General features: G+C 38.1%; 1 protein-coding gene across 5 annotated transcripts in view; it reads right to left on the reverse strand.

The window, feature by feature from the left end:
• GRAMD1C (GRAM domain containing 1C) overlaps window positions 1-18,835 on the reverse strand; it is an 89,356-nt gene that overhangs the window by 41,159 nt on the left and 29,362 nt on the right. For 2 of the 5 annotated variants that reach the window (XM_059164080.1, XM_059164079.1), the window contains exons 4-6: window positions 16,433-16,536; window positions 15,726-15,821; window positions 12,975-13,055 (exon numbers count right to left, since the gene is read on the reverse strand). In XM_059164080.1, the coding sequence (XP_059020063.1) occupies window positions 12,975-13,055; window positions 15,726-15,821; window positions 16,433-16,536 (281 nt within the window). Of the gene's footprint in view, window positions 1-670; window positions 777-12,974; window positions 13,056-15,725; window positions 15,822-16,432; window positions 16,537-18,835 lie in introns of those variants that run through there. The other 3 variants (XM_059164081.1, XM_059164083.1, XM_059164084.1) reach the window with 3 other exon arrangements.

Consider the following 18,835-nt stretch of genomic DNA (forward strand, 5'->3'; position numbering starts at 1 on the left):
GTTCAACACTGTGTTTTTTGAGAGACACACTTTTAAAACTATCATCACTGTAGTAACAATCTAAAAGACAGATTACAGTGTTAAAAAGAGATCATTAGAAGACTACTGTAATGATTCAAGCTAGAAATGATGAGGGGCTTCATGAAAAACACGACATGGCTGGAAAAGAAGAGGTAAGAAACAAGGATACCTCCAGGTTTCCGGCTTGGGGGACCAGGTAGAAGGACACATACACTTCACTAACCAAGGGAAAAGAGGTGGAGGAGTTCTACTAATCAAAAAGGTAAACAAGAGGGAACAACATAAGAATACACATATTTCCCCCTTACCACGCTATTTTATAGAAAATGTGACTAAAATAGTTAGCAATTTTACATTTATTTTTTCCAGTTAGGTTTGAATGTTGCACTACTAGAAAACTTCCAGATTTCCAAGTAATTCCAAAAGAAGTGATCACTGGGGAGAAGCCCCCCAAAAAGCAAGGGGATTTGATAAGGCTAAGGAGTCTACAGAAGGATGGATGACACTCCTCCAAAAGGTCTCAGAATTTGACATTAACTTCATCATCTGACCACCTTTTGGAGAAGGGCCTCAGCACTGTCGGCACCCTGAAGCTGCGCTCAGAGCGGCTGACGTTAACAAGCCACACTCCCAGAAGGCATATACTCACTCAGTGGCAAATACACTCACGGACAATAGGGGAGCAGGCCTTTCTAATCATCCGAAGTCTTTCCTTCTGCCACACTGGGTGCCTCAACACCTTGGCACCAGGTATTAGTAATCAGAAACTTGCATGATAAGCATGGAATCAGAGCAAAGGTGGACAGTTTTCAAGGACCAATTGTGATGTTGGTATGGCCTGATGATTCATCTCTGTACATTGTCTAGTGATCACAGTCTGCCTCTGTGACTCTATTTTTCTGTCCTAAGTCCTAAGTTCTTGGCCTAAGTCCAGCCAAACCCCCTTCAGACTGATATATTCCTTCTTTATATATACTAACACAATCAATCAACTGTTTTAAACCCATTTTCCCCCCAACACCCCTGAGGAACAGAACACCCTATTGTCATTCTCCTATTAGCTATTCCCAAAATAGAAGCTGGAATGACAGATACCATAATTTGGAGGTGGGGTCTGTATACATCTGAAGAGCACCTCTTATCACCTTGTCCCCAATTCTGCCACATATTCCTCCTTCTGCCCTTAGGGAGTAAGTCTGAAAACCATTCTGTCTCATTTAGAATTTTAAACATGTACAGATTTCTGCTGTTAGAGGCCCTGGATTTTTTTTTTTTTTTAAGATTTTATTTATTTACTTGAGAGAGAGACAGTGAGAGAGAGCATGAACGAGGAGAAGGTCAGAGAGAGAAGCAGACTCCCCATGCAGCTGGGAGCCCGATGCGGGACTCGATCCCGGGACTCCAGGATCATGACCTGAGCCGAAGGCAGTCGTCCAACCAACTGAGCCACCCAGGCGTCCCAGAGGCCCTGGATTTAAATAAACACTCTTTCATCACTCTCTCAGGGCACCTGGGTGGCTTATTCAAGGTCCAACTCTTGATTTTGACTCAGGTCTTGATCTCAAAGTCGTGAGATTGAGTCCCACTTCACACTCCATTCTGAATATGGAGGATATATGGTGTTCTCTCTCTCCCTCTCCCTCTGCCCCTCTGCCCACTAGCATTCTCTCTCTCTCTCTCTCTCAAGGAAAAAATAATAATAATCACTCTCAAATGTACTCTTAAATTTGCATCAAGAGCTAGTTTCATAGAAGCCCCTATGTACTGGCAAGAGAGACCATTATTATCTCACTGAAAGAACATTTTCATCCTGCCAGTATTGTATCAATAATCCTAAATCCAATAATATTATATCACTAGGAACATGAAAGGATCAAAATTAAGATTTGAGCTTTTAACAAAATTTTTAAGCCTGTTAAAAGTAATAACCTTATATATACATCTTGTTTTTTCTTTTTTTTTTTTTTAAAGGATTTTATTTATTTGTCAGAGAGAGCGCACCCACAAGCCGTGGGAGGGACAGGCAGAGGGAGACACAGGCTCCCTCCTTGCAAGGAGCCTTGGATCCTTGGATCCAGGACCCCAGGATCATGACCTGAGCTGAAGGCAGACACTTAACAAACTGAGACACCCTAGTGTCCCTACAACTTGTTTTTGTAATAATTCAAGTACACAGAAAATAGCACTCTTTTGGCAATTGAAGATTCTTTAGTTTGTCTAATCATTTGTTCTCATGGCAAATAGGGATTTAAGAAATTGAGTCAAATGAACATTGAACTTAGGGCATACCTTGAATGCTCTTTCTGTAATTAAAAGTCTGTGTTTTCTTCCCATCATTTGCCTTTTCCTTGAGCAGAGAAGTATTGTTACTTAAATGTAATGATTATCAGGAGTCTAAATCATTGAGGTTTTACTAAATTGAGTCAAAAAGTGTCGGGAGCAGCTATGTACATAGCAGACAACATGGCGCTTGCGCCTGCGGCTAACCAGAGGACTTGCGCACCACCTGAAAAATGATTGGCTATGCCCAGAACAGGAAGCCCGTGGACACTGCGTGCCTTTTATCATGCTAAGTGTTGATCATGCTCTCTTTCACGTGTAGAGCCTGCTGATTGGAGGAGAGAGGATATAAATAGGGGTAAACATCCCGGTAAGGGGAGAACAATAAAGATTCGCAAGCTTGTCACTCCGTGTCTCCTGGTCGTTCTTGCTGGCGAGAGCGACAAAAAAGTATTTATTGAGCGTCATCTATTTATAATACAACCCTTTAACTTACTGTCCTCTTTTGAGAATAAAGGGCACTATGGCCAGAGTGCCAGAAGACAGTGAGTACATCAAGATGTACGCCAAACCAGCTCTACAGTAAACACTGCATTCGTCACTGGACATAAAACGATGAGCAAGACAGACATAGTCCTTACCTTCAAGATGTTTATACTCAAATGAAAAGAACAGAAATAGAACAAAAAAGTAGAAGGGTAATGAATGTTACAAAGGAAAAGCACAAGGTGTTATAGGAAGGTGAAGGAATCGACCTGACTTAGACTTAGTTTTATTAATGAGTATCGCTTCAGACTGAGGGGTGGGAAAGAGGCAGGCACAAAGACGGAGTCTGAAGATCTCATGCAGGGAAAAAAACAAACGAAGCAAAACAAAAAGGCAGAACACTTAAGAACAAGGAAGATGTACTGCGATGAAGCCGGAGTGGTGGGCTACTGTCAGATCATGGGATCCCTATAAAAAAATTGTACATTTTTATTCCAAGAGAAATGGGTATTAAACAGGAAGCTAATATTAGTAGGTATGCATTTTTTAGAAAGATAAATTTGGCTGTAATATTGTTCTGAGGTCAAAAACTTTCTGTGAAAGGCTATATAGCAAATAGTTTGGGCCTTGTGGACCATTCCATCTCTGCTGCAACTACTCAGCTCTGCCACTGCAGTGTGAAAGCAGCCAAGTAATACATAAACAAATGGGCATGGCTATGTTTCGGTAACATTTTATTAATAAACAGTGAAATTTGAGTTGTCGTGAAATATCCTTCTGTCATGAAATATTATTCCTTTTTTTATTTGTTTAAAAACGTAAAGCTAGGGGCCCTGGATGGTCAGTCCATTAAGTATGCAACTCTTGATTTCGGCCCAGGTCATGATCTCAGGGTCTTGAGATCAAGCCCCACATTCAGCCTCATGCTGGACATGGAGCCTGCTTAAGGTTCTTTCTTTCCTTCTCCCTCTGCCCCTCACTCCCCTAAAAAGAAAATAAATAATAAATAAAATAAAATAAAAATGTAAAGCCATATCCCTCTTTGTGGGCCATAGAAAAACAGGTGGCAAGATTGTTGGGCTCTGATGTAGAGCATGGACGGGGTAAGAGCTTTAAACTAAACAAAATAGCTGAGGGGAGGAGGGGCCTAGAGTCTTACCTTAAACCATGGTTGCACAGTTATTTACAAAAGACAGAAACTATCCATTATTTGTATGGAAGAATGGAGCTGCCACTGTCTTTTGGCTGCACAAATCCCAGATACTCAACGTGCTGTCAAGAAAAAGGGTGCTAAGCTCAAAGGCTGTGAACTAAACTGACTTGCATTATATTACTGCACAAATAAGCATAGTGACCGTTTAAACACATATTGCAACATTGAGGATTTATGTTAAACTAAGTCAAATATCTGAAATAAACTGTTCTTTCTGAAGCAATACATCAGAGGAAACCATGAATGAAAAAAATGTACTTTTATTTTTTTTAAAAAAGATTTTATTATGCTGAGTGAAATAAGTCAAGCAGAGAGAGTCAATTATATGGTTTCACTTATTTGTGGAGCATAACAAATAGCATGGAGGACATGGGGAGTTAGAAAGGAGAAGGGAGTTGGGGGAAATTGGAAGAGGAGGTGAACCATGAGAGACTATGGACTCTGAAAAACAATCTAAGGGTTTTGAAGGGGCGGGGGGTGGGAGGTCGGGGTACCAGGTGGTGGGTATTATAGAGGGCACGGATTGCATGGAGCATTGGGAATGGTGCAAAAATAATGAATACTGTGGGCACCTGGGTGGCTCAGTGGGTTAAGCCGCTGCCTTCAGCTCAGGTCATGATCTCAGGGTCCTGGGACTGAGTCCCGCATCGGGCTCTGTGCTCAGCGGGGAGCCTGCTTACCCCTCTCTCTCTGTCTGCCTCTCTGCCTGCTTGCGATATCTCTGTCAAATAAATAAAAAATCTTTAAAAAAAATAATGAATATTGTTGTGCTGAAAATAAATAAAAAATAAATTTAAAAAAATATTTCATTTATTCATTTGAGAGAGAAAGGACATGAGGGGGAAGGGCAGAGGGAGAGTGAGAAGCAGACTCCTGCTGAGCAGAGAACCCCACTCAGGTTTTGTTCCCAGGACCTGGGGACCATGACGTTAGCCAAAGGCAGACACTTAACCAACTGAGCCACCCAGGCACCTTGGGGGGAAAAATGTACTTTTAAAAGCATTCTTTCTCAAGGAACCATACTTGTCTCCATTTTTTTTTCCCTTTATGTGGATTTATTTTATTGGAGAAATCAATAAAACACATACAAAACACACACAGAGAGACACATGCGATTTTAAAATCATTTTGTTATATTTACCTTCATCTTTTTTCTAGATTAATGTGCTTTAAGGCCTTCTCATATAAAAAGTAAGCTAAGTAGACATATTTACTATTACTCTCAGATTCCTAATTACAAGTAAATATGAATATAATATTCTGAACTTAAAGTCTCTTAAAATATTTTTAATAAATATGACATTATTCAAAAGACTTGTGTTGTTTTATAGAACTCTGTAGTTATGCTGTGCATTTTATGGATTTTGTGGGGGGTTTTTTAATAGTATTACAAAAGATCAAGAAATCTAACCAATGTGGCTTTACCACTTTAAAAAACAAAGGATGGGGCACCTGGGTGTCTCAGTAGGTTAAGCACCTGCCTTTGCTCTAATCATGGTCCCAGGGTCCTGGGATCCAGTCCTACATCCAGACCCATATTGGGCTCCCTGTTCAGCAAGGAAGGCTGTTTCTCCCTCTGCCCCTCCCCCCTTTCATGCTCTCTCTCATGCTCACTCTCTCTCTCTCTCAAATAAATAAATAAAATCTTTTTTAAAAACCAAAGAAATTTTTCAATTTTTTCATTAAAATTCAGATCTCAGTTTCTTCCTTGGCTCATCTGTAAACCTGAACTTTATCACTTTCCTGGAGTTGTTTTCATAAGGATGTATCACAACTTTCTCATCTGTGATAAGCACAAACTGGATTTGGGGAGGGACACTCAGATCAGGTGCATAACCAAATGCAGTAGCAGTCTTTGGCTCCTTATTAGAATTAGGGAAATGCACCTGGGGTATTTCCAGACCACTCAAAAACCTTGGCCCTGGAGAGTAGCACTAGCCAGGTCTCTAGGGCAACACTGGAGTTTGCACCCTATGCCATTAAGAGCAGCCCACTGTAACTGTAGCAATGCATCCGAACATGGTGGGCCTAAGCCCAGAAAGAGGCTTCCTGCAGCACAACCTGGAAAGGGCAACACAGAGCTGTAGGGCAGCAAGCCTTAATGCAGCCACTTCATACTCTTGCCAGTGGCTGCTGCAGGCCACCAGACTCCTCACTTTGAGGCCCGCATCACCCTGTCCGGGACCATGGATATGGGGTTCCAAGGAGGCAGAATGCCCAAATGCCAAGAAAGACTCAGGAGAGTGGGACAAGCTTGGACATGGTGCTTTGCTGCCAGTTCTAGTCCCTTGAGGAGGGAGGAGGGGCTGGGTTTGGGAAACTCCCCCACTCCCACCCTCACCCTCCATTTGGGGACTTCCAGGCCACTTCCTACCCCCAGCACTCTGGGAAGTGAAAGCATCCCAGTGGGGCACTGTTTGGAAGTCCCTGACCACAGCAGCTGGCCCAAAGTTGGAAAAACATTCAACCCTAAGAGCCAAGAAGGCCACAATTTGTCCACTCCAGTGAGGGACTTAGCTGGAGAGTCGGGAAGAGAGAAGATAGAGTTCTGGCATGTGGTGTTTGAGCTTCAGCAGCAAAGGAAATCTCTACTCCACCCTCCAAGCCATTTTAAAAAAAATAGATTTATTGAACTATAAATAACATAGAACAAAACTCACTTTAAGTGTACAATTCAGAATTTTTCACATATCCTGAGCTGTACAACTATCACAACTTTTAGAACATTTCATCTGCCCAAAGTCACCCAAATCCATTCCTCCCTCCTCCTGGAAACAAATTTACTTTCTACTTCTGTGAATTTGCCTACTCTGGACATTTCATAAAAGCAGAATCATACAGTATATGTTTTTTGGGGATGGGTTTTTTTCACATATGATAATGCTTCAAGGTTCATCTATGTTGTAATATGTATTGGTACTTCACTCCTTTTTATTGATGAATAATATTCTATTGTGTGAATATACATTTTTCTCACCATTCATCAGTTGATGAACATTTAGGATGTTTCCACTTTGGGGCTTTATGAGTAATGCTAAGAACCTTCAAGTGCAAGTATCTGTGTGAGCACACACTTCCAATTTTCTTTTTTTTTTTTTTTTTTTTTTAAAGATTTATTTATTTATTTATTTGACAGAGAGAGATCACAAGTAGGCAGAGAGGCAGGCAGAGAGAGAGAGGAGGAAGCAGGCTCCCTGCTGAGCAGAGAGCCTGATGCGGGGCTCGATCCCAGGACCCTGGGATCATGACCTGAGCCGAAGGCAGAGGCTTATTAACCCACTGAGCCACCCAGGCGCCCCCACTTCCAATTTTCTTGCATAAAAACCTAGGAGTGGAATTGCGGGATCATGCAGTAACTATGTTTAACATTTTGAGAAACTCCCAAACTATTCTTCAAAGTTTTCATAATTTAACAACCCCACCAGAATGTGTGAGAGATTTCATTATTCCATATCCTCAACATTTGTTAATGTCTATTTCAGCCATCCCAGGGGTTGTGAAGTAGTATCTCATTGTGGTTTTATGTTCCCCCAGTAGCTGAAGACATTGCACATCTTTGCCTGCACTTATTGGCCATTTGTATATCCTCCTTGGCGGAATGACTTTTCGAATCCTTTGTGCATTTTCTTAATGGGCTATTTGTCTTTTTCTTGTTGAGTTGTTAGAGTTCTTGATATGTTCTGGATATAAATGCCTGATCAGATATATAACTTGCAAATACTTTCTCCCAATCTAATGTGTTGTCTTTTCACTTTCTTGATGGACACCTTCATGCATAAAAGTTTTTAATTTTGATGAAATCCAATTTATCTACTTTTTTCTTTTGTCACTTGAGCTTTTGGTGTCATATCTAAGAAACTACTGTCTAATCCAAAAGTCATTAAGATTTATAGCTACAGTTTCTTCTGAAAGTTTTATACTTTAAGATCATACCTTTGGGTCTATGATCCATTTTGATTTAATATTTGTATATGGCCTGAAGTAGGAATCAAAACTCATTCTTTTGTATGGATCATTTAGTTATTCCAGTACCATTTGATGAAAAGACTTCTTTTCCTGTGTCACTGTTTTGGCACCCTTGTCAAAAATCAAATTAGGGCTGATAAGTGTAAGATTGTATTTCTGGACTCTCAATTCTATTCCATTAACGTGTATGTTTAGACCTACATCAGTAAACCTACTGCCTTCATTATTGCAGCTTTGTAGTAAACATCAAAACAAAAAGTGCAAGTCCTCCAATAGTACAGACTGAATTGCATTCCCGTAAAATTGGTATGTAATGGGCGCCTGGGTGGCTCAGTCGGTTAAGCCGCTGCCTTCGGCTCAGGTTATGATCTCAGAGTCCTGGGATCGAGTCCCGCATCAGGCTCTCTGCTTGGCAGGGAGTCTGCTTCCTCCTCTCTCTCTCTCTGCCTGCCTCTCTGCCTACTTGTGATCTCTCTCTGTCAAATAAATAAATAAAATCTTAAAAAAAAAAAATTGGTATGTAATGCCCTAAACCCCCAACGTGACTAATTTGGAGGTAGGGACCTTAAGGAGAAAATTAAAGTTAATGAGGTTGCTATGGACTGAATTGTTTCCCCTCAAAATTCATGTTGAAACTCAAACTCCCAACATTTGGAGTAGGGCTTCTGGGAGATAATTAGGTTTAGATGAGGTAAATGAGGGTGGGACTCTCATGATGCGATTAGTGCCCTTATAGGAAGACACCAGAGAGTTAGCTTGCTCTGGCTCTGGCTCTGGCTCTGGCTCTGGCTCTGGCTCTCTCTTTCCTTCCCGGCTGTGTCAGAACACAATGAGAAGGCCAAGAAGTGTTCTCACCAGAACCCCACCAAAGCTCAGACTTCCAGCCTCTAGAACTATGAGGAAATAAATTTCTGTCGTTTCAGTCACCCTGTCTATAGCATTTTGTTATTGCAGCCCCAACTAAGACAGAGTTGTGAGGGCGCCCTACCCTAATAGGACTGGTATTCATGTAAGAGGAAGAGCCACCAAGAATGTGCATGAATAGAGGGAAAGCCATGTGAGGACACAATGAGAAGGCTGCAAGCCAATGAGATGGGTCTCACCAGAAATTCACCTTGTCTATTCCACGATCTGGGACTTCCAGCTTCCAGAAGCATTAGAAAATAGATTTATGTTGTTTAAGCTGCCAGGTCTGTAGTATTTTGTTATGGCAGCCGTAACAGACTAATTAATTCAATTTTGCTCTTTTTCAAGACTGTTTTGACTATTCTGGGTACCTTGCATTTCATATGAATTTTACGATCTGCTTTTCAATTAGAAAAATTTTTTAAAAGACTAAATAAATAAATAAATGCCAGTTGGGATTTTGATAGGGTTTGCAGTGAATCTGCAGATCAACCTGGTAAATGGGGAATATTGCCATCTTAACCATATCGTCTTCTGACCCATGAGCATGAGATTTTTTTCACTTGTCTTCTTTAGTTTCTTTTATTAACTATTTTAACTTCCCGTGTTCATCTTAAAGTTCTTTTGTTAAGTTTATTCCCAAGTATTTTATTCTTTTTTATATTATTATAAGTGAATCATTTTTTTTAAATTTTGGGACTGTTCACTGTCAGTGTATAAAATATAATTGATTTTTGTATTTTGATCATATATTCTGCAACTTCCTGAACTTGTAAGTTCTAATGGGTTTCTAATGATTTCCTTAGAATTTTACAAATACAAAACCATATCATCTGCCAGTGAATATAGTTTTATTTCTTCATTTTTAATCTGAATGACTTTTACTTCTTTTTCTTGCCTATTTTCCCTTCCCTAATGAAGTCAGAACCTTCAATACAATGTTGAATAGAAATGGCAAGAAAGGACACTCTTGTCTTGTTCCCGACCTAAGGTGGGGAAGCATTAGTCTCTTACCATTAAGTATGTTAGCTGTAAGCTTTATCAAGTCAAAGAAATTCCCTGCTAGTCCTACTTTGGTTTTGGTTTTGTTTTTCTTTATGTTGGATATTGTCACCTTTTTTTTTTTTTTTTTTTTGACTGTGATGATCATGTGGGTTTTGTCCTTTATTCTACTAATATAGTGTATTACATTGAATGATTTTTTTTTAAAAAAGATTGTATCTATTTATTTGACAGAGAGATCACAAGTAGGCAGAAAGGCAGCCAGAGAGAGGAGGGGACAGGCTCCCTGATGAGCAGAGAGCCCAATGCAGGGCTAGATCCCAGGACCCTGAGATCATGACCCAGAGGCGAAGGCAGAGGGCCCCACTGAGCCACCCAGGTGCCCCCATTGAATGCTTTTCATATGTTCAATCAACCTTGTATAAATCCTATCTAGTCATGGCATTTAACTGTTTTAAAATTGTTTTTATATGTTGCTGGATTTGCTTCACTAAATTACTTAGGTTTTGTTGAGGATTTTTATGTCTATATTCATAGACAAAATGAACATAGACACAGTGAACATAAATATTGCCCTATAAGTTTCTTGTGAAGTTCTTTGTCTGGACTTGGTTATGAAGGTAATAATGGCCTCTTGGACTGAGTTGTGAAGTATTCTCTCCTCCTCTATTTTTTGAAATACTTTATGAAGGATTGATGTTAATTCTACTGTAAACATTTGGCAGAATTTACCATTGAAGCCATCTGGGCCTGAGCTTTTCTTTGTGGGTAGATTTTTTTTATTGCTAATTCAATCTCTTTCCTTGTTATAGGCTTATTCAGATTTTTTATTCTTACTTGAGTCAGTTGCAATGATTTATGACTTTCTAGTCACAATTGTCCATTTCACTTAGGTTAACTAATTTGTTGGCATAAAATGTCCATAGTATGAACCCTTTTCATTTTGTAAGGTCAATAGTAATGTTATCAATTTCACTTCTGAATGTAATAATTTTAATCTTTTTTCTTGGTCAGTCTAGTTAAACCTCACTGATCTTTTCAAAGAAAGAACTTTTCATTCTGTTGACTGCCTGTTTTTCTATTCTCTATTTCATTCATTCGGTTCTAGTCTTTAGCATTTCCTTGCTTCTGTTTGTCTTTAGTTTGTTTTCTTTGCCCTAACACTTAAGGTGGAAAGTTAGGTTATTGATTTTTTTTTTTTTTTTAATTTGACAGAGAGACACAGCAAGAGAGAGAACACAAGGAGGGGGAGTGGGGGAGAGAGCAGCAGGCTTCCTGATGAGCAGGAAGCCCAATGTGGGGCTTGATCCCAGGGCCCTGGAATCATGACCTGAGCCGAAGGCAGATGCTTAACAACTGAGCCACCCAGGCACCCTGAGATCAATCCTTTTTTTAATATGGATATTTATAGTTATAAAATCTCCTCTATTCATTGCTTTAACTGTACCCAATGAGTTCTGGTATGTTATGTTTTTGCTTTCATTTAACTTGAAGTATGTTCTAATTTCTCTTGTGATTTCTTCTTTCACTCATTGGTTATTTAGGAATGTTTTGTTTAATATCCACTTTTTATGAATTGCCAAATTTCTGTTATTGACTTTTAATTTCATTCACTGTACAGTCCATTATATTATTTCAATCCTCTTGCATTTATTAAGTTTGCTTCTATGACCTAGCATACGGTCTATCAGGAGAGTGTTCCATGTGTACTTGAGAAACATGTATATTCTCCTTTGAGAGTCTCATAGATGTTTTTTAGTTCTAGTTAGTTTATAGTTTTGTTCAAATTTTCTATCTCCTTGTTGATCTCTGTGGTTATTCTACCCATCATTAAAAGTAGGGTATTGAAATCTCCAACTATTATTAGGTATTAATAAAATTATCTATTTCCCCCTTCATTCTAGTTCTGTTTGATGTATTTTAGGGTTCTGTTATTAGGAGTATACGTACACACACACACACACACACACACACACAGGTTCTGTTATCAGATGTAAGTTTATGATTGTTATACATTCCAGATGGATTGACCCTTTTATTATGATAAAATATCATTCCTTATCTTTATTTTTATCTCAAAGTCTATTTTGTCTGATTCTACTGCAGTCACTTCAGCTATTTTTTGGATACTATTTGTAATAGTGTCTTTTTTTCCATCTGTTTGTATCTTTAACATGTTTCAAACAGACAGCATAGAGTCAGAGCATGTCTTTTTTTTTTTTTTTTTCATTCTTTCTGCCTACTTCTGCCTTCTGATTTAAGTGCTTAATCTATGTTTAATGATTTAAATATAATGTCTACCATTTTTATATTTTCTATATATCTTGTGTCTTTTTGTCCCTCTCTTCCTCCATTACTGCCTTCATACCAGTTAAACAGATACCAGTTTTAATTCCCTTGATGTTTCTTTTACCATATTTTTAAAGTTATTTTCTTGATGGTTACCCTGGGGATTTCAGTAGTCCCCCCACCTTATCCACAGGTTCACTTCCCCCCCTTTCAGTTCCCACAGTCAACCACAGTCAGGAAGCAGATTGTCCTCCTTCTGACACACCATCAGAATGTCAGTAGTACCTAACAATACATCACAATGCCTGTCATATACCTTACCTCATTGCATCATGCAGTCATTTCATTATCTCATATCATCACAAGAAGAAGTACAGTACAATAAGATATCTTGAGAGCGAGAGAGATACCACATTCACATAAGTTTTATTATGGTATACTGTTATAATTATTCTATTTTATTATTAGTTATTTTTATGAATCTATTACTGTGCCTCATTTATAAGTGAAATTTTATCATAGGTATGGATGTATAGGAAAAACATAGCATATGTATTGAGTTCAGTACTATGTGCAATTTCAGGCATCCACTATGGGCCTTGGACAATATTCCCTGCAAATAAAAGGGAGACTTACTGTAAAATTAACATCTTAACATAACTATGGATTCTGTTTTGCTTCGTGGTTCATCGTGGAATTTGTATAGTCTAGTCAAATTAACTCCAGAAAAATTCAACTTGCAAACACTATGGAGGTACACATTGGGAGGCTGCTATTATAAGAAGCACCTGCCTCTGGTATGAACACTTACCTTGTCTAATAGTACATTCTGCCACAACCTAAAGATACTGAGGTAACTTCTATCTCTGGCACCAAAAGATGTAAAGAAAAACTGCAAAGAAAAATGGTGAGATAATTTCAGTGTCATTAAAAACAAGTGGGGGTGGGTGACAGGATCTGTCATGAAGATCTGTTGGCACCTGCTATGATTAAAGCAAACTAAAGGGACACCAACCCTATTTCATATATTATTTTTGTTTCACTCTTTGCTACAATATAATAAAAATAGGTAATTAGAGGTTGAACAAGGTGCCTTTACAAACTATCTTACAGGGGCATGTGGGTGGCTCAGCCTGTTGAGTCTGATCTCAGGGTCCTGAGATAAAACCGCACATTGGGCTCTGTGCTCAGCATGGAGTCTGCTTAGAGTTTCTCCTTCTCCCTCTGCACCCCCATACAGGCACATGCTCTCTCTCTAATGAAATAAAATGTTTAAAAACTTTATATTACAGGAAATACAATTTTATCAATATTTACTCAGAAAAGGAGCTTGAAATAGGTAAATATTTATCTACACGTAGTTTATTACAATAATCTTTAAAACTTATGAAAAAGATTAAAACTTTATTTATTCTGAACTTTCCAAAGAGGCATGATTTGGTGCCCATATGAGCCAAGTATACATAAAGCCTTAAAAAAAAATGCAAGTGGGGGCCCCTAAGTGTCTCAGTCAGTTAAATGAGTGACTCTTGGTTTCGGCTCAGATTAAGATCTTATGAGTCATGGGCTCCATTCTCCGCAGGGCGTCTGCTTGAAGATTCTCTCTCTGCCCCTCCCCCTCCCCCCCTACTCATGCACACACTTCCTCTCTCTCTAAAAATAAATAAATGAATAAATCTTTCAAAAATTCAAGTGGATTCCAGAGATCAATTTATTTTAAGGATCTTAATTTCAAATCATATCTTTCATAGTCTTCTAAAAAAATCCAGAAATGCTTAATTTCTACTAATTATAGATGTAAAACACCCATGTTAAAACTTAACTTTGCTTTGAATGCTATAGAAAAAAAATAGCATGTTTCAATCTATAATTCTATGTTTGCTTTTAGCCCCATCTCTTCCTCTGCATTTAACTGATTTTGCAAAGTCACGTTTTAAAATAGGCTTTTATGAGAAAATCTGACAAGTGACAGCACTAAATACAGTCTCTCAGTGTTTCATCCTTCCGACCCCATAGTTAGTGACTTTTCATGATTGAGTAGTTATTTTTAAGGATGAGAAAGCTCAGTTATATGTTTGATTTGCTAAAAAAAAAAAAAAAAAGTCAAACAAATAATATTTTGGGCATTTATACTTTTTATAGAAAATTTTTAAAGTGCTATTTTCCAGTTAATAAATTGAAATGTTGCTATGTAACACTCTCCATGAAGCAAAACTTTTCATAACAAGACTATATCGAGGAGATTTTCCAAATAGAATTATATACATAATATATGGCCTAATGATAACTACTTAATGATAACTACTTATCCTCTATTTCCTTTCCTTAGACCAAACTGTTTTGCTTTCTTGCATTATCATAATCTTATATCATTTTTTTCAGATATATAGATAAGAAAAATCTCCTAGTCCATTTGGTTCCTACTTCTTTTTTTTTAGAACTATTTTTTCTATTTATTTGAAGCACAGTAAAAAAAAAAAAAAAAAAAGGTACATTTTGAAAATTCAGTGGCACAAGGTACACTGCCATAACTTGAGGGACGTTATACAATTAAAAAAATAAAAGGGGGGCGCCTGGGTGGCTCAGTGGGTTAAAGCCTCTGCCTTCAGCTCAGGTCATGATCCCAGGGTCCTGGGATCGAGCCCCGCGTCGGGCTCTCTGCTCGGCGGGGAGCCTGCTTCCTCCTCTCTCTCTCTGCCTACTTGTAATTTCTGCCTGTCAAATAAATAAATAAATAATCTAAAAAAAAAAAATAATAAATAAAAAAATAAAAAATAAAAGGAAACAAAAAGAAAAAAAATTTCCATTTGAATCACTGCATTACATAATTTTACCTGCCCAAATAGACCATTTACAAATATTAGGTCAATAAACTGCTAACATTCATAAAAAGGTAACTTTCTTACTAAAATGCAAGAATTTAAAAGATTGGTATCTGAACAAGAAAAGATAAAACTATAGTTCCCACTTCTTAAACTAAATAATTTATCAATTCTGTCCACTCTTGTATATAATCTACCACTTAGTCCTATGACTTTGGGTTCTTTTTCTTTTTTTTTTTTTTTTAAGATTTATTTATTTATTTATTTGACAGACAGAGAGCACAAGTAGGCAGAGAGGCAGGCAGAGAGAGAGGAGGAAGCAGGCTCCCTGCTGAGCAGAGAGCCCGATGCAGGGCTTGATCCCAGGACCCTGGGATCATGACCTGAGCCGACGGCAGAGGCTTTAACCCTCTGAACCACCCAGGTGCCCCTTGGGTTCTTTTTCTTTTGCTTAATTTCCTCATCTGAGAAAAATGAGAATAAAATATAGTAACAAATTTTTGTGAAAATTAAATAAGAAAATATCTATACAGAACTTAAAACAGTGTTAAAGGGGCACCTGGGTGGCTCAGTAATACTACACAGCACAACAACTAATTTAGTATTAAATTTAGTATTAAATACAATTTATTTCTACTACAAATTCCTAACTCCAAGAAAAATTACCAACACTGATGTATCAGTATGAAGCAGATTTTCTCCACATTATATAATAAAGCAAAGGCAGAAAAGCTTTTCACCTTTTCACCCTCTGTAACAATCTGGATAGCATTTGGGATGAGTCGAGCAGTTTTCTCCTTAGTCATGAAGGTTATGTTCTTTAATGCAATACAAATCTAAACACACAAAAGAATGAAAAATTATTATATGGATTTTTCAGAAACATGTACAGCACAAAATACCAAGTATTACATCAACCTAATCCAGAATATTCCACTGAAAAACATGAAGGAGTTAATAATAATAAGTACATGCTTTCATTCTTTGAAAAAAACAGGGTAAGCAGTCAGACATTCTCCCCCGTCAATAATTTCCTCCACAGCTCTTATCTCTAAGTTTAGGATAGAGTGTGAAAAGACATGTGGGTGTTCATGTTCCATATTAACACATACACACACAAACAAAATCCAGACAGTCTGTCACATAAGACATGATTTTGGCAGTCAAATGGATGTATGTTCAAGCTTTTTTCAACCTGAAATCTCTTTCTCAAACTGTATTAAATATGTACAAATGGAGCTCAATGTACTAAGAAAATAGATTACATAATTCAACAGTATATAAATTGTATATATATATCTATTACATGCAATACAAGTACAATATACAAATATAAATATATATTTATTTACTTTGGAATCCAAAGTATATTATTTTTAGGAAGACTGCATATATTTCTACCTATGCAATTATTTGTATCAACAAATCAAATCCAAATACATCTTACTGTAGTTTCCCATCTGAAGATGTTGCTATAGAAACAGAGCCAGTTTTCTGAAAGATATAGACGTCCCTGAAGCAAAATGTCCCTCTGAAGAGCACAAGCATAATCTAAACACACAAGAATAAGGAACAGCTTATTCACAAAAATCTGGCAACTTTATAATCTCATCCTACTTTAACACATGAAAAGTCATCGCTCTTTGTTCATTAGTTTGTTTGTTCATTCAATCACTCACTGATTCAGATACTTTGGGCACCACACACCAGATATTTTGCTGGAACTAGCATTACCAAACATGGGCCTTTCCCTCATGAAACAGTCTAGAAGGGAAGGTATATAATAACAAACAAATACAAAATAAGTATAATGATCAAGTGTAGAGAAAGCTATGAGAGACTATAACAAAGAGGACCCAGGTATGAGGGGATTGGGCAGGGAGAGTGTATATCAGAAAAAGTAGTTTTTAAACTAAGAACTAAAGGTCAATAAATGGTCAGCTGGACTATGAAGAAAGAGCATGTGCGAAGACCCTGTGGTAGAAAGAGAAAGCATACCTGAGAAAGAAGAAAAAGCATACAAAGAACTTTGGGCTAGAGAAGCTGGAGAAACTAGATCATGTAAGGTTCACAGGCTATGGTAGACTGTGAACTTTACAAGAAGCCACTGATGAAGTGTTTTGTTTTGTTTTGCCATTGATGAGTTTCAGGCAGAAGGGGCCCGATCAGATGTGTATTATCCAAGACTACTTTTTTCACACTATGAGAATAGATTCATATAAATGGGTTGAAAGTCCAGGGGAAAACTGATGGTGGCTCAGACTTAGAAATGACAGTATTGAGAAAGAAATAGTTTTATGTAACTACTTTACTCAAGTAAATATACTTGAGATATTTAAGAGGTAATACTGATGGGGGAGTGGTGATTAGACATTGGAAGAGGGTGAGGAAGGGGACAATCATTATTCAAAAAATTGTATAGATTTTAAGTTAGTTTCAAAGTTGGTCCTCTCTGCCACAGCACTAAAATCCAGCAAAATCAGGAGTGTTCTGGTAAATGCCACTATCCACCAGTAAGTTAATACCATGATTTAGATTTGGCTCTTTGGCTAATGTAAATAGTATAGCTAAATTATCAATAATTCAAGATATAAAGGGGTGCTATTGATGGAGTTTGGGAATATAGGTGAGGTTTGGTGGGGTGAGCTCTGAAGCTGACAAACAAGAAAGAATTCTTGAGACATCTCTGGTGCAAAATGGTGGTTTATCAAAGCACAGGTACAGGACCGTGGGCAGAAAGACCAGCTGAACTGCGGTTGTGATGGGTGGCTGATTATATACTCGGGAGTAGGGGGAAGTAAGGGAAAGCATTTCAAAAGAACTTTCATATGCTGAAGAGGACCCACCTACAGGATACCTACAAAATACTAGAGGCCATGACCTTGTCAAGTTAAGGTTGTTTTCCCCTCTAGCTGGGTATTAAGATTAAGACAGTTGGGAGATTCCTGGAAGAATGTCACAGGTGTCCCACCCCAGGAGTGGGAAGTGCGGAGTGGGTGGCATGGTGTCAGCTTTTGCTTTGTCTCCAGCTTGCCTTCTGCTCCCTCATCACTGTGAGAAGATTTAGTTTAACTGATAAATTTAAAAACTATATAAAGTGATTAACAATTTTAGGAAAACGTCATTGAGGTATAAACCTCAAAATATTTAAATTCAATCATGTTAAATTTCTAAGCAAATACTAAAAATTGAGCAAAGTAATTCAGTCTTGCAAAATGTTTTCTTCAGCAGAACAAAACTGAGATGCCCCCAAACAAAAATCCTAGTAAATAATTAAGTAGATTAAGTTACTCATTATGGGTATGCATCTCTAAAACAGGGATTGGGCTTAAGGTCACCTTGAGGTATCCTGAAATTTTTATCTAAGCCACTGAATCATTTTATTAATTTAGTGCTTCTTGTATTTCAGATCAGAAATACTTGGCACACTTATTAAAACACAGATTGCTAGGCCCCTCCCCAGAAGTTTCTGATTAAATATGTCTGGAGCAGGGTAAAGAGTTTCAAGTCTAACATGATTCCAGGTAACACCAACACCGCTAGCCTGTGGACCACACTATGTAAAAGGCACCATTTTACATTAACTATGTTCAAAGCTATAGCAACCAACCAGATTATTTTAACTGAAGACTATTTGTCATAGATTGACAGACTTTTTTCAGTGTTTTAAAAAAGGGTTTCCCTGGGGCACCTGGCTGGCTCAGTCAGTTAAGCATCTGACTCTTGATTTCAGCTCAGGTTATGGTCTCAGCGTGGTGGGATAGAGCCCCAAGTCCCATCCTGCTCCAAATTCAGCAAGGAGTCTGCTGAAGATTGTCTTTCTCCCTCTCCTTCTATTCCTCCCCCCAAC

Source organism: Mustela lutreola, chromosome 2 (assembly GCF_030435805.1).
Source record: "Mustela lutreola isolate mMusLut2 chromosome 2, mMusLut2.pri, whole genome shotgun sequence".
NCBI lineage: Eukaryota > Metazoa > Chordata > Mammalia > Carnivora > Mustelidae > Mustela > Mustela lutreola.